Source organism: Argentina silus (assembly GCF_951799395.1).
Source record: "Argentina silus genome assembly, chromosome: 1".
NCBI lineage: Eukaryota > Metazoa > Chordata > Actinopteri > Argentiniformes > Argentinidae > Argentina > Argentina silus.
The window spans coordinates 5919973-5937364 of NC_139655.1; the positions used below are offsets into that span (position 1 = coordinate 5919973).

Here is a 17392-nt window from a genome sequence, read left to right on the forward strand (position 1 = left end):
GCATTCCTGAGCAGTTTTGTTCCTCTCCATTTGCTCAGTTTGTAATGACAACCTGATCCACAATGTGTAATTGATTCCTATGCAAATCAGAGACCTTATAAAAACAAAGATATTAATTCCAAAATTACATGAACTATTATCCTTGTATTAAGATGGACTCAATTCAACTAATTGAGTGATTTGTTTGTGACATTTTTGTATTTTAGCTCATTTTAAGAGTGTCTTAGCAAAGGATCTGAATACTTATGTACATGAGGTATTTCTCTATTTCAATTTTAATAAATGTACCTGTAGGTAGGTAGGTAGGTAGGTAGGTAGGTAGGTAGGTAGATAGGTAGGTAGGTAGGGAGATAGGTAGGTAGGGAGGTAGGTAGGTAGGGAGATAGGGGAGTAGGTAGGTAGGTAGGTAGGTAGGTAGGTAGGTAGGTAGGTAGGTAGGTAGGTAGGTAGGTAGGGAGGTAGGTAGGTAGGGAGGTAGGTAGGTAGGGAGGTAGGTAGGTAGGGAGGTAGGTAGGTAGGGAGATAAATAGAAAAGAAAAGCTATCGCATCTGGATAGCGAAGAGGCTGGTTAAGAAACTGAAACAGTATCACACTTCCCAGACAGTATGATTGTGTGTGTAGGTATTCTATAATTTAAAGCAATAAAACATATGAAGACCTGAAGCGAGCAGCTTACCCTGCCTTCTACAATAATATACAAGATCATAATGCAATATAGAAGTTCATTACGTTGGATTAGGGGACAGAGGTGGCTTACTAATAAAGCATATTTAACAGAGAGAAGCACATACAGTGTATACATGGACAAAAACAGTTGGATTAGTTTGAGCTTAAAAAAGATTAAAAAAAGACATAAAATGTTTTTTCTTAGCCAGGGCTGATAAGGCAACGCTAGACAATGTGCAGAGCCAAGAGGAAGAGACACAACTCAACCCTTAACATAACTCTTTACCTGTATATCCTAGGTTTACACTGGGAAACTATAGACACTGACTATTTCTAGATGCACCTACAGTATAAATGATGTTTACGGCCTCCATGGCATCCGGCCTGACCCAGAGAACAATTATGAAGATGCTCTGGGGCCAAACCAAACTTATTTTAAGGATCACTAAAATACTCATTGCTTTTCCCCTTAGCAAGAAGATAAATCTGTTATCTACAATCAATACTGTGAAACTCAACTATCGTAACCAGAAATCAAAGTCAGCACTTTGATAAAATAGAGTTATCGGCTGTATTTGTTTAGCAGTAAACAGAGTGTTTGGAAGAATGGGCAGAGAGAATTGCAGTGTGTTAGCAAAATACTGCAGTGAGCAAAACAACATCTCCAGTCGTTGGATGATGACTTACTTTGAGTTTTGATTTGACAAGATAAAAACATTCATCATCATCATCATGTATCTAAACACAATTTCATCTATATCTACTCATGATTACTGCTACACTTAAATGCCTGTTATTTCATAATTGAAATTCACCTAAATCTGTTCTAAAACTTCATGAATCCATAAACATACATGTTTGTATAAGGTATGCATATATTCATGCCATATGTTCAATCTATAAAGCTTTTCAGCATGAAATAAAGAGGTGAATCCATCACCATTGATTACCGTGATGAAGTAGCCAGTTGTACTTAGCAACAGAGCAGTCAGTGGGGAGAATATAATCTCTTTTACAAAACACCTCGATCATGTTTTGTGTCTACATCAAACAGAGTCTCAGTTGCCTTTCGGGACAGACTTGGCATTGCAGCCACCTGCCAAAAAACAAACACTCCAGTCGTGTGCTGCTTTTAATAGATATTTCAGAGACTTTGACAGTGTGTGCCTGGGATCCTAAGATAATTTTGTGCTGAGTGTGTTGTGCCTGTGTGTGTGTGTGTGTGTGTGTGTGTGTGTGTGTGTGTGTGTGTGTGTGTGTGTGTGTGTGTGTGTGTGTGTGTGTGTGTGTGTGTGTGTGTGTGTGTGTGTGTGTGTGTGTGTGTGCGTGTGTGTTGTCTTGTCAGTGGTCCTGGACACAGCTGTGGACATCACCATAAGTGCAAGCAAAGGTTAAAAAACAGCTACCTCAGATAACCCGATCAGATGAGGTAGAATGCCAAGGAAATAGGGTTCTCTAAATTTGGAACAGTCACAAAGTCTACAACAATCACATGTGGTGTTTGAATGAGTGTGTGTGTGTGTGTGTGTGTGTGTGTGTGTGTGTGTGTGTGTGTGTGTGTGCGTGCGTGCGTGCGTGCGTGCGTGCGTGCGTGCGTGCATGCGTGTGTGTGTGTGTGTATGTGTGATTGTGGTGCTGGGGGGGGGATTTCTATTCTTTCTCTAGATTCAGGGTGAGGGGGTGATAGTGTAAGGGGTGAGGGGGCGAGGAGTGAACTACTCACGTCACAGCCTTTCTCTGGGTTCCTTTTCCAGTGTCTCTTCTCTACTTTCTTAGCAGCTGTGGAGTGGATCACAGCATGGCTTTTCACCCGAGGGTTCAGGGCCAGGATACTCTGTCAAGGGATGGGGGGAGGGAGGTGTGTGTGTGTTTGGGGGGGGGGGGGGGGGGGGGCGTAGGCAGGGGAGGAAAACTCAGCTTCACAGTGACATAACAGACCAGGTATGGTGTGTATGAAAACAAGAGGAAGAGAGTGAGAGAGAGCATAAAGAGATAGAGAGAGAGAGAGAGAGAGAGAGAGAGAAAGAGAGAGAGAGAAAGAGAGAGAGAGAGAGAGAGAGAGAGAGAGAGAGAGAGAGAGAGAGAGAGTGTAAGGGAGAGTTTTGTGTGGCATTTGTAAGTACTGTAACTTCTAAAATATAAAAACACATCATTGTGAGATTTAAAAAAAAAAAAAGTATGTTTTTAATGGAAAATGTAAGAATTCATGTTCCTTTTCTGCTAGATGTATTTATTCTCAAATAAATTAAAAAATGTCTGTGTTTTCACTCGTATCTTCGTCAGCATGCTACACTGCTCTACATTCAGTCCAGTGGTTGTCCAGGCGTATTGTGATAACCAATGGAGCGTGATAAAAATAAAACTTGAACAACACTCAATGAAAAGCCACAACGGTATTACCGATCCTTGACACCACCCCAGATGATAACAGGCTCAAACCAATGAATAAATTATGCCTTTAAAGTGTATCTGAATTAGACTTTTTATGTCATTCATATAAAGACCCGAGGTGCAGTTCATACTCTCTACTTGGTCAGAAGTACATTGAGTTGTGTAACCTTCCATTACAATCAACTGTAGCCCCACTCTCCACTCTAGACTGGGTGATCCTGCAGGCTTGCATTACCACTGATCAGCAATCATGAGGCTCCCCAATGTATGTCATTATGAATACAACACACTCTCTTGCACTGCACAGTCGAGCATTGTGTATTACACACACCATTCATGAATAGATGAGGGTCTCAGAAGCAGAGACTTGGATTCAAAATACTGTATTTGTATGTGTATTATACAGTATTCATAGTATGTATAGCACATTCGTTTTTTTTACACAATGCCATGGTCTGAATACACAGGGGGGGCATGTTGTTACAGGTATGTTTTGTAAATATATTGTTGACTGTGGCAGTAGATATACTGTATACAGTAGATTCAAATGTAGGCTTTCGGTCCACTGATTATCAAATGCGTTGCCCAGGTGTATTCCCCAGACACAGCACTAGTTCTCCATGAGAGGATGTTCAGTTTTGTTTCTGTAGCTGCTTACTTTGTGAATTTCCTTGTTTGGGTGCAGATGGTGTGTGGAGGATACTCTCTTCCCTCTGCATGCATACTACAATCATCCCTCTTGCGCTGCCCTAAAAATCATATATAAAAGTATTTCCCTACAGGTTTAATGCAAATACGCAGAATAAAGCCAACAAAGTGCATCCCTGAGCAGCGTTTTGGATATATTCACCATGGAATCATTTTCTGTATTTTTTCTCGTTTTCTCCAATAACATCAGCAACCCTCCTCAATTAGTATCCCACAGGCTATGTGACGAAACATAAAGCATCTTCTTTTAATATTTTCACAGTCGGCAGTGAGGAAAGTCTATTTCGTACAGAGGTATGGGGTGTTAAAAAGACCAGGCATACATAACCTGTTTCTCTCCTACTGTGTTAGCCACGCTAAATGAAATGTCCCACTTTTATGCAACACCAAACATCATCCTATTAATTCTTTAATTTCACACCTAATAAAGTGTAGTTACACCGCGGCATGAGGTCCATATTGAAACAATAAAAATACACCTCTTCTTACTTTATTGCCTGTTAGGGACTGTGGTATTTTTATATTGTGGGGTCTAGATAAACCAATATATTTGTATCAAATGCTCATGGGTAATTCTTGAAAATGGGAAGGTAATTTTGCTGGGGGATGTGATCATGCAATAGCTGTCCTGGGATTCAATAGTAACAATGATGCTTTGACAGCATGGACACCACATCAAGTAAATGTGTAGCTGTACTTATTTTATCAAAATAGCTATGTTCATTTATTCAGTTCAGTGACCAAACTTAGAGCCTCTCTGATCAAGAACTATTACAGTGGCCGCTAGACATACTGCAGTTGCTTGACATCATCCAAAAAAGATTGGAAATAACCTCGGCGCCCAGTGTGGCTGTAGAACTTGGACAAAAGGGGGAGGAAGTGATTGTCATCCAGGGGTGGAGAGGCGCGAGGCATGGAGCTTTCTGTACTGGCTGGCAGGAGTGGCAGGACTATGACTGAAGCTCAATCTGGGCACCAATGCCAGGCCATCGTACATAACTGTGAGCTAAACTCTTCATTCTTACCACACCTGGGTGTGCGACGTGGGGTGCAGGGGCATCAACGATGGCTCTTACTTTCTCTGGTGACTTGTGAAAGCCTGAAGCATCGATGGTGTGACCCAAGTATTCCAGTGACTTCCTGAAGAAATCACACTTTTCTCACTGGACATGCAGACCGTAGTCCTCCAACCTGCCAAGGACAGCATCTAGGGTATGCGATGTGTCTTCTGGACCTGTTACCAGTATGTCGTCGAGGTAATGGTGAGTGTTAGGAAGCTCCAGAAGGACTTGGTCCATAGCCCTCTGGAACAAGGGAGGAGCCGAGGCTATTCCAAAGGGTAAGCAGTTGTAACAGAAAAGTCCTTTCTGTGTAGAGATAGTCAATACTTTCCTTGATTTTTTTCTACTTTCATCTGTAAGTATGTTTGTGACAAATCTAGCTAACTGAAGCGCTGGCCTCCAGCTCGAGATGCAAATGGGTCTTCAATGCGTGGAATTGGGTAGCGGTCCACACATATGGCTTGGTTTAGTGTGACTTTAAAATCACTACAAAGTCTTACTGCACGCGAAAGGACAGGTACAACTGTCGTAGCCCATTCACTGCACAGTATTGGTGATGTCACCAATGTCCGAGCTCTGTAAGGCGTGTCAGCTCAGCCTCTACTTCGGGTCATGTGACTTAGGGTACGACGCGTGGCTGACAAAACTTGGGTGTGTGATTTGGTTTCAGCGTTACTTTTGCTTCAGTTCCCTTCATAGTGCCTAGCTCTTTCGCAAAAACACTACTTTGTCTCTATAAAACAGTCTTGAGTGTATCAATACGTATGTTTTGTACAGTCTTTATTTCCTGCCAGTTCAACATTCCTGACCTGAACCATTCTCTTCCAAAAAGTGGTGGTGCATCACCTCTCACCTCATACAATGGTAACTCAGCTGACTGATGGTTTAGTTTTACTTTCACTTGAATTACTCCTTCGGGAGAAATTTCCTCTCCAGTGTATGTTTTCAGTATGTCTATAGGCTGGAATGGAATGTGTCTCAAAGCATCTTCTTATTTTTCTATTGAAATCAAAGACACAGCAGCCCCAGTGTCCAGTTCCATTTTCCTGTCTTTACCTTCAATCTCTGGTGTAACACCGATTTGTGTTAATTCATCTCTTTGAGTGATTATATGACAGTTCATTATCTGTATCCGTGTCTGTTTCATCTCTGTACGTCACGTGCCTCCAAGCGACGTACTCTTCTAGTTTTTTCTTTATCATGCCGCTTGAATGTTCTTCCTTTATTCTCGGTTTTTCCTTGTCTTTTCTCCTGTTCTTTTTACTTTTACACATTTGCCCTATGAGGCCTTTCTTCCCACAGTTATGGCAATCTTGGTCTTTGTACCAGCAGTCATCATCTGTATGATTTCCATTCCCATATCTCTTACATTTATGTCTCGTTTTGAGAGAGGACAGGGTCACTTTGTTTACATTGATGGAGCTGCTCAGCTGTTCAGCTGTTCAGCTGTTCAGCGCTTCTCTTGCGACTGTCTCCGCTGACACGGCGATTTCCACTGCTTTGTGAAAGCTGAGAGCCGCCTCTGTCAAATACCCGTTTCTGGGTAGCTTCACTCTTTAATCCACAAACTAATCTGTCCCGTAGTGCATCTTCCAGAGTCTCTTCAAAACTGCTACATACTGTGCGACTGTCCCCTTCTTCCTGGTTCCGTTTATGGAAGCAAAATCTCTCCTCTATATTGAGCAGTTTTGGAGAGAAATGGGCCTGTAGTTCAGCCACGATGCGGTGAAAAGTCAGGTCCATACGCTCTATCCATAACACTAAGCAGCACTGACACCTGTTTCTCAGCTTTGATGTCATTCACATTTACAAAGTGTTCAAATCTTTCAATATACGTTGCCCATTGCTCCACGGTCTCATCGAATGGATCAATATGTCCAATGGTAGCCGTCATTTGACTTTCTTAGTTTTCTGGCTGTGCTTGCCATGCTGGCTCCTCTGCTAACTCTCCTAGCTCCAACTCTGAACTTGCACTTGATGAGCTAGTGCTAGCCATGCGCCCTTTTGCACGTTTTTCATGGATGTTCTTTCTTTCTTGTCTAAAATTCACTCCCAATGCGACTTTCTTCGCTCATTTTGAGTAGAATTTTATAGACAATACCGTCGACGACAATTTGTATTGTTTGCACCATAATATAGTCATACACTTTATATCATGAGAGCTACGAAGGTCGAGGCGTTGGAATCCATTTTTAACTCTGCTTTATTAGCACCAGGATATCATTACAAATTACAATAAACAGGGTGCGTAGAGCGCCACCTAATGCATGGGAATAACAATGCATTACAATTAAAATAATCAATTGCATACATAACATCTGCCTTGATACCATAGTACTGTACTTTATGTACTGTACTCTCTCCCATCTGTTTAAGGCAATTAAGAGCCGTTTCATGGTAGAATCTGCAGGAAAGCAGTCTGTATGAGCAGGACTCACTATCAATCAAAATGATACATTCTAGTCCGGTTTTACTGGTTTAATTTGATGCAATGTGATTAAAGTCTCTAAACATGAAAAACACACTCCTTTGCCTTTTCACCACATTCACACCGTCAAATAACCTGAAAACCTTAGAACAGACATAGTTTCCCCCCTCCTGCAGAGCGACCCACTTACAGGCCCGTATTGACCTTCTCTCCTCGAGTGGAAAATGTACAAGAGAAACAGATCCATGCCAGGGCCAGGCTGGACCAAACACTAATGATGTTTGACAGCAGTTAATCTGCCGTTGTTACAAAATGGTTAAATGAAGAAAAATAGCAAGGAAATGGACAGCAGTGTTAATCCTCTGGCTTTAAACCTAGGGTTACTCAGGTTAAACCTGGATTATATGAAAAACAAGACAAGTCTCATTGTTTGAACTGACCCTGACCAAAATGTAGGTAGCAGACGTGCATCATTCATAGAGCAGTGATCCTTACATACATCCTATTACTATACATGTTCCTCAAGCATGGTTTAACATCATACATACAGACACTGTATGTACATACTGTACATACATACATACACACACACACATACATACATACATACATACATACATACATACATACATACATACATACATACATACATACATACATACATACATACACATACACATACGTAAGTACGTACGTACGTGCGGGCGTGCGTGCATGCATGCATACACACACACACACACACACACACACACACACACACACACACACACACACACACACACACACACACACACATACATGCATACACACATACAAAGGCAATTATATTATGCTACTATAGGATTTTCTCAGTAAAGTCAAATGTTACGCATCTTGATGGGATCAATAATGTGCACAAGACGGGGCATTCATCCATATGTTTGGATCAATACCTCCTATACTGCATAGCCATCTTGTGATTTTACACATCCTCATTTCCACAGTGGATCTACATGCAACTGAGAGGCAGTCAGACCTCAAGGAGCATGAATTAAAACTACCCATGTTACAATAACATCCCTGGCCGGTGACAAATCATTAGCATGTTATGTATATGCACCGTGTCTTCATGCTAGTGTTTGTGTATGTCCTTGCCTGCGTTCCTGCACGTGTATGTGTATGTGTGTGTGACAATGTCATCAAAACACCAGTGTAAATAACAGAAGAGAACTACTCCCCTACTGTTTGTCTGACCTTTCTACTGGATAGTTGGGGGACCAGCGTTTCGGGTTCGCACAGAAGGTCTTGTCTAAACCCAGGCCCATCTGTGAGTGTTGGCTACGTCCACAGGGGGAGAGAGGGAGCCCGGCCCGCGTCTGGCTTTCTCACTCTCCACTGATCACACAGGGCCCCAAACAGATGGGAGATCAATAACGGCCTCCGCCAGGCCCACAGTATGCAAACGCAGAGCCCTCAGAGGAAATCAAATAGGGGGGGATATATGATGGACGCAGGGAATGGGCAAATCAGATTCAGCTGGAAGCAGTGATAACATCGGGGGCTGAGGAGCTTAGAAGCACAGCTTAGACATGCAGGCCAGGGAGATGCAGAGGAAATACTAACCCACAGTAACAAGCACCAAGGAACTGTGTGCACTGCACTATAACAACAAGTATGCAACACTATGGTGTGACACATTGACACACTGTGTGAAATCCATGTCGGCTAGTATTCCCCGAATTGATCAGTGTTCCAAATTCTTTACAGGCAACCATAGAACTCAGATGGTCAATAACACTGCTTGAAAACTCCTTAAGTATTAGTGATTCTATGACCAGTAAACAAATGTTCTATTCTGTTGGGTTGGAAAGATCATAAGACGTTGAAGACATTCATAGGGCTATTATTAGAAGAACCGTTGTGCCTGCCCTTTCCATGCCTAATCAATAGCCGCGCCATATTGTGCAATAAATTACCTTGACCTTCCTCTTGTTGCAATACAAGACCTCCTAGGAGGACTCTGCATGCAAGACATGCGCTGGAGCTTAGTATGCATAAGCCGCAGTGCTACAAGACTTAACTCTTTCCCACATTAGTCTTAATCATAAACAGGAGATTATGTAGTGTTGAGAGGTGGCAAATGGTTAAACGTGAGCAGGCATTTCTGTGCCATACACTTACTCTTCTACTAAAATCAATAGAGGAATTTCCACATATTGATCTACCGTTAGAAAGATAGAGCAACAGCCTTTGGGTCAGCAATATTAAATATAGAAGAGAATATAATTTGTTGTCCTGTATGAGTAGAAACATAACATAGAAGTGTCCGGTTCACCAGAAAAATCAATCTTGACTGTGGGTCAAGACTGATGACCCACAGACAACAAAATGCCCATTTGAGAGCAAAAGAAGAGAGGAATTTGCACTGCAGTGTAAATTACTTTGTAAATGTCAATGGGTAATTCATTTTTTTTTTTAACAATATTTTCACAGTAGTCATATCATGTCAACAGCTATCATATACTGTATCTCATATACCCATATGTAAGGTTAAGGATGAGTCTTACAACTGAAAAAAACTCTCTGTAAGTCACGTGACTGATTATTTGATTAACACAAATCTAATAACAGCTAAAGGAAACATTTGAGACTCATGACCTTGTTTAGGTTTCTCTCTCCTTAGAGCTTCCCTCCTTCCTATAGTATACTAATGTCTGGTCAACTCAAAACAGTTCTAGCAAGGTGTTTTTTTTACATGATATCCAAAAGGCACCATCTCACTTGAACTGTCCTTCCCTTGTTCTCAATGTACAACAAAACATAAAAACATCCAAATATCATCCACAACATTTTCATAATGTGAATGTGAAGCTGCTTTGCTAGAGACTTGTGTTAAAGACTCAAAGCTTTCTTCCGGACAGTGGAGCAGCAGGATTATAGGGTGACCTCCCACATTGCTGGGTCAGTGGGGAGTCTTAGGAGCACTGGTGGCATAACGGCCGCTTAGTCATGCATGTATTCATGTACAGGAGTCAAACAGAGTACAGAGGACACGTTTCCATGTCTAGGCCCCGCTTCTGTTGTTCTATTAAGTCACCACCTACGATATAGTCTGTAACTGTAAAGCCCTGCCAAGGTTGATCAATGTATCTTTACTTTGCCAACCTAATAGATGCATGGTATACATCCATGAGATCAATGGTTAATCAATCAATAGTTTCAGACCAAAATCAAATTGTGTTTTCTTCCAAGACTTAAAAGACCGCTTCGTAAATGAGATTCAATGGAATATCACAGGCCATCTGTTTGCCTCCTACAGACCAAGACATCTTAGGTGAAAGAAGCCAGTCCCAGAGCACATATCAGTTGAAGCCACTTCTTGGCATCATAGCCAAGGGCTCACCAGAAGGGCAGAGACCCCAGTTCATAAAGTACAGGCAGCCCTCAGTGAAGCTCCCTCCATTCACTATGTGTGTGTGTGTGTGTGTGTGTGTGTGTGTGTGTGTGTGTGTGTGTGTGTGTGTGTGTGTGTGTGTGTGTGTGTGTGTGTGTGTGAGAGAGAGAGAGAGTGAGGGAGAGAGAGTGAGAGAGAGAGTGAGGGAGAGATAGAAACAGAGGGAAGAAAGAGAGAGAAAGAGAGAGAGTAATAGGGGGGGGGGGTTGGGGAGAGACAGAAAGAGAGAGAGACATGGGAATACTGAGGATCGCCTGAAACAAACCATGCACTCGCCTCGGTAACAGAGTTTAATTTGGGTAATGGGCAATATGTGCCAAAGCCCCATTACATGGCCTTTGCAAAGTGTCCCTGGCCATGTTGAGGCTCGGAAAACAATTAGCACAGAAGCAGAAGGTAAATGAACTGTAAAAGAAATCAGGGCTTGATGACCGAGTCTAAGGCCTTATCTTGGTTCTCAGTGGAGGGAAGCAGAGTAAAGTAGAGGGGGAAAAAAAAAAAGGGTTCAATATGCCACATGCTATAAGGGTGTGTAAGCAAGCCTTCTTTGCCTGGGGGGGCCCTGGGCTATGAACTCCACCGAGGGGATTGAGTTTGCAGACGGAGATTGCACCAGACAGAGGGGTCACATGTGATCAGGTGAGTGTGCGCTCCTCCCCTAGGGGACGGAGGTGGCAGTAAATTGTGCAGTGGAGGAAGAGGAAAGTCTCGGGTGGCTGTGCTCAAGCCCCCCCGTTCTCCCTCACCCCCCCCCCCCCTTCTCTCTCTCTCCCCTCTGTCTCTCTCTCCCCCCTCTGTCTCTCTCTCCAATCTTTCTCTTTCTCTCTCTCTTTCATCTGTCTCTCCCTCTCTCTCTGACAAGCCTGGGGATCATCACTGCTTTGTTGATTGATTAAAAGCACAATGTGAACGAACTTCGCCAGGAGTGCAATTACCGGTCCACTGGTTTGGGTGCCACTTGTGAGATGTGCTCGTCTGGGTGTGTTTGAAATGGTGCCAATGCCTCTGCGAAGTACACTCAGCAAGATGCTGAAGATAATCAGAGGCAATGTCTTACATAAACTCCCTCTTACTGGTTATTTCAGTAAAATATGCTTCTTGTACTTGTAGAACTGGCTGCAGGCCGTCTTCAAAAACTCACTTCCTCAAAGAACATCTACAGCTCTTTTAGCACATTGAGCCAAACCAATCGAGCCCAAATAAACCATTTAAAAGGCCTACATACTGTATAACATAATTAAATAAGAAAATGAAGGCTTGATAAACCAGAGGCTTGATAAACCAGATCATTAAGCTACATCTGGAGTTTGCACGACATATACTCATGAATGTATTGTGAGGCATATGACTTATATCTTATATATGTTATATATCTTGCAAAGGATTTATATTGCATACCTATAAAAGTAAAAGTATTTTAAAGTGACCCAATTTCCAAATATGATATACTATATCCACACAAATACCCAGTTATATTATACATAAGCTACACACTACAATGTATCTCTGTAAGCAACCACATGCCTAAACATAAATATGTGCATCTATATAGAGGTCCTTCTTGAAAGGAAATGTTAAACATGTGCATTTGAAGTGTAATTTCTCCCTTCAACAATGATCAACCATGCAGCCAACAACATCATTAATGCCAGGGTCTTTGGAAGTACAGCCTAAATCATTTCCATAACACTTCATTTCTATGCGACTTCTTGGACCAATCCCCTGTCAGTTTTCCAGACAGCAGGTTGGGGGGAGAGGCAGAGAGTCTGCCATGAAGAGTCATACCTCTTTGTTTAAACGCTGTATGGCTGTGGGCTTTTTAATGAACTCTAATGGCAGTCCAGGAGGATTCTAATTAATCTACATGCACACACAAAAGGGGACTCCACATTCAACTTTCAGGAGTGCCGTGCTGGATATTAAAATAAGACATCTGACAGGACGGCAGGAAAAATTGAGGACTTAATTGCACCAGAGATGGCAATTATTATGAGATTTAAAAAGCCATTTTCCAATGGCATGCAGGCGTCATTTAGTGGCCATCTTAAGTGCAGCGCCAAGCCGAAGGTCATGTCACTGTTGTCATTACTCCCTGAATAAAGATGCTAATGAAATGTCTTGACTTACTCCACTGTGAGCTCCATAAAAGTTGCATTAGATTCCCCTCAGCATACAACCACGGCTTCCTAACGCTCATTAACCCACCTAGGTCATCTAAGCAATGTATGCTAAAAGCTAAATATCATAGCTTTTTCAGGTAAGCAACACCATCCCCCCTAAAGACCTCTTCACTCCCACTACCCCCCTGTACAAGTTTCTCTCCTGTAAAAAAAATAATGAAAAAAAGTAATTCTTCCTTCTTCTAGCATTGTGACTGCCAATAGTCCCTGGTCCTACCATAGCTTACTTACTTACTTTTTCTTATGATGACTGATGGATAGATGATTCACTTACTTAAACAAATGTATTTGTTGTAAGTCGCTTTGGATAAAGGTGTTTGCTAAATGCCATGAATGTAAAAAAAATGTAAACACCAAAATGGCAAAATTGAACCGTGAGGGAAAGGTTTACATAAGTAGACGAGCAGCCACTTTATTAGCTTGTACACCTCTTCTTGTCTACTTTATCTGCTTTCTATGCAACATCATCTTATTATTATCATGGATTCAGAACACTATAATCCACAAAGTGATGTGAGTGATGGGGGTGGGGGATTCTAATCAGCTTGAGCATTACCCACTCCAATCGGACCTGTGTAAAATATACAGTTTCCTCTTTTAACCAAACCTCCTTCACCACAATAATTAATAACAACACATTGGGTGTTGGCTACATATCAGCAAATTCCTAAGAAGATATGATGAAACGCAGATGTACACACACACACACACACACACACACACACACACACACACAGTATATATAATATAAGTACAAGCAACCCATTAAAATAGTATAAGATACATATCAACGGTACAATATTGTCTAAACAGATGTGTGAAACTGAAAACCAACACACTAAACATTAACACCATCCCTCTTCCTGGAACCTCTTCTGTGTTCATAGAAAACTCCTCCTCACAGGACATCTCCTTAATGAGCTGGGATTCTCATTGGCTCTCAGTTGAACACATTCCAGTTCATCCAGAGACAGACCTTTGCAACTCCAATACTATACAGTATATTTATATGGTAATGATTAACCACTGACCCAGTATACGTCTCTTTCTGTGCAACATGGTGCAAGGGCATTTATATGAGGAAGTCCTGAGACATATTGCAAAACAATACACAACTGTAGGGCCTGTACAATGGCTCACGGTGACGGGTTGACCCTGGCCTACACGCATTCCACTTGAACAGGCAGCAAACGTGACTCGTGGCTTGTATTACCTCACTAAACTGTACATTCAGTCCATTATGGATGTGTAATAACCCTGGGAAAATAGGCTTACCTTGACTGATTCCTGACTTATGCAACACATGGTATGATTGTTAGAATAAAACCAATACAGAAGATATTATCAGCCAAAACAGCTGAATTTCATAAAATGGTGCAAATCACAAAATAAGCATGTGTCATGTATCATGGAACATATGTGAAATATTCCATATATTCCAATATTCATTCTAATTCAATACCAGGTACTTGCATTCACTAGTAGTGTGTATTGAAAGGCTAGTAGAAGTCTAGTAGCGTGCATCACCTACTGTACCATTAACCCCTTCACTGCCTCTTCATGACTAAGCAACAGATTAAGCCTTGCAGGTGTACTTGCAGGATAACATTTAGTGAATATCATATCACAATCCAAACAAACGATTACACTTACAAATATGAAGAAATACCCACCAAAAAACTTACTCTACAGAAATGAAAACACCCACACAATAAACTTTGCCTCAATACCTTCTCTCAAGGCATCCATCTCTCAGCAGTCCACACAGTCCAACACAGTCAAACTCACAATTTGACAACAAAAGGTCGCAATTATGCATTAATAATCGCATAACAATAGTTCAGCTCTTGCTATGCTACAGTAGATTGGACACACTTCTGTGATAAACAAGGCTTTACTTCAAACATGAGTATTAACAGGATAAAAGGACAAGACGCAGACATGCCAAACAAACCTTTTTGGCCATGCTCCTGTATTGTTCCAATGATCAATTATGGCAATACTGTTGCAATCAATTCGTTATCGCTTACAGTATGTGTTATTAATAACAAAGCAATAGATGCTACGTTTTGAACTGAAATTGAGTGTATGCAGAATACGAGCTTTACACTATTTACAGTATACCTCGATATCCGGAAGGTCCTTGCTCAGCATTCTAGCCATTGCCTTTCGAGGAAATTGTGTTTTTAAAAAAAACGAAAACGAACGAGGTAAACGCAATATAAAACTACGTGGGGTATCGGCGACCTGTTTGATTTCTTGATGCACTGTTTACAGTTTTGCCACTACTGCTGAGGAGACCAGTCCAACCACACTTCTTGCAGGTACTGTATACTTCCCAGAGGACTATCGCCATTTAATGTAATGTGTTGCCCAATGCAGATATTATTATAGAGTGTCTTCAGAGTCTCGAGAGGACCATACAGATTCGAAATAGGTATTAAACGGTAATCCGTTTGGTTCGGCACTGGACAGCGGAAATGGTATATTCCGATATGAAAGAGCAAAGAAAGTTGAGAAACTTCATGCGGCTGTTGAAAGGCGTGGTGACTGCATTAAGTGATATTCGAGGATCCGCAGAATATCAGTAAATTGCAGTGTATCACCAGCATAGCAGCAAAGCATATTGTTATGAATACAATACATTTTGATTGTATGTAAGTTTACAGAATATTCAATCAAGTGCTCATTTTCAAGACCAATCACCAGTATCCTACATGTGATACACCAATCCAATCTGATGGATACTATACTGAAATAAAAGATATATAATTCAAGAAGTTACCACTTCTCTGATTTGTTGTGCTTGCTTTACTCACTCCTGGTTTATGTGGCATTTCTGTGAGCTCAACTTTCTACTATTATGAAAGGGGTTTACAAGGTATGAGCACACAGGGGTCTAAAGAGCACACGCACACATTTTACTCATGTTTGTATTTGGTTCTCAACAATAGACATGTAGTATGATACTGTAGGCCATAAAATTATGGTATGTTGAAAATTCCCTAATCATTTGAAACTGACATATCCCTGAGTGCATACACTTCACTAATACTGATGTATGTGAAATTAAGTGTATACATTTACTGGTTGTCAGGAAATGTGTTTCGGGAATGAATGTTGTTCACTGCTCAAAACCTTTACCCAGTGTATACTACACGTTTTGCACAGTATTAGTGCATGCATCAAGGATTTGTCCATTTCAAATGATTAGGGAATTTTCACTCACTTTCAACACACCATAATTTCTTGGGCATATACTATACCCCCCACTGTATCCCTTCGTAAGAACGTCGTAAGAACACACACACTGAGCCGATAACCTGTCACTGTTTTTTGCTTACTCTTGTTCCTTTGACAATCACATGCAAAACACTGGAGATTGGACATGGCAGTGTGTGTATGGTCCAGCACAGCAACCACATTGCTTATTGATTCCTTTGTGACAGAAACATCCTCAAGTCCAATACTGTTTAATTTGTTAGGCAGATCTTTTAATGCGAGCAGCAAAGTGTGTTGATTACTTTGCATGCGTTGCCCTCCTCGTGTATAAAATGAACAAATAATGGATGAGGTGTCATTCAGGCAGTTAACCACATTTAACCTGTACTTATATTGGAGGTGATTGTTTGGGTGAGTGCTCGATTGAACAGAAGAAATCAGTCTGACCATTTACAACCATTTATTTCTCTCCAAAAGAAATTGATTTTATGCTTAATACTGTATATTAATGCTATATGATGTAGCTTGTGTGTTGCTTATTTTGCTGCATATCATGGTACTACAGTGGTACTACAGTGTATGCAACAATTAAAGGTGCATTTAATCTTCAGTATAGAGATGAATTAGACCAACAGTTTATTGTCGCTGTGGTTGTTGGGGAGAGGGCAGAGAATTAATTTCTCAGACAAAAGTGTGCATCATCTTAATATCGTGCATTGTTAATGAAATGAGGCCAGCAAAACCCAGTAAATAGTTTTTTTAAAACTTTATTGTCGCTGATGAAAAGATTACAATTATATTCAGAACCATGTATTGCAAAGGATTCTCCCCAGGCGTTGTAAAGATTCATCAAGTCAAGTCAAGTTAATGTACTAGGCTATACACTGTGTCTTATTGTGAGTGAAACCCTTAGTGGTTTACAGTAGCTGCTGCAGAGGTCTGCAGGACCAGAATGACTTGGCATTTCAGTCAGGGATTATGAGAGGACAGGGTAGGAATTGATTATGCACATTAAATCCCCCTACAGTACACACACTCCCACGTGCGTGTGAGCACACACACAAACACGCACACACACAAACACACACACACACACACACCCACTCAATCTCCTCTGCTGATCTGACTGACCCACTCAAAAACATGGCTCTCTGACGTGTTTTTTTTAATGACTCAGCTTGAATTTCACTTGAGATGGGCAGTAAGTCGTCTTGTACGGTTATGTTACATGAATCACTATCATTACTGTGTGTTTGATCCCCTTTCTCCAGGGGGTCACATTTGTGTGCCAGCTCTGCAGGC

General features: G+C 41.3%; 1 protein-coding gene across 1 annotated transcript in view; it reads right to left on the bottom strand.

Moving 5' to 3' along the window:
* The window catches only part of LOC310813399 (dihydropyrimidine dehydrogenase [NADP(+)]-like), a gene marked incomplete at both ends in the record, with an annotated part of 123357 nt that extends 108326 nt beyond the window's left edge, over positions 1-15031 (bottom strand). Inside the window, 2 exon segments of the mRNA XM_083682370.1 lie at positions 2391-2501; positions 14993-15031. Of these exon segments, the coding sequence (XP_083538496.1) occupies positions 2391-2501; positions 14993-15031 (150 nt within the window).
* Between the last annotated feature and the right edge of the window lie 2361 nt (positions 15032-17392).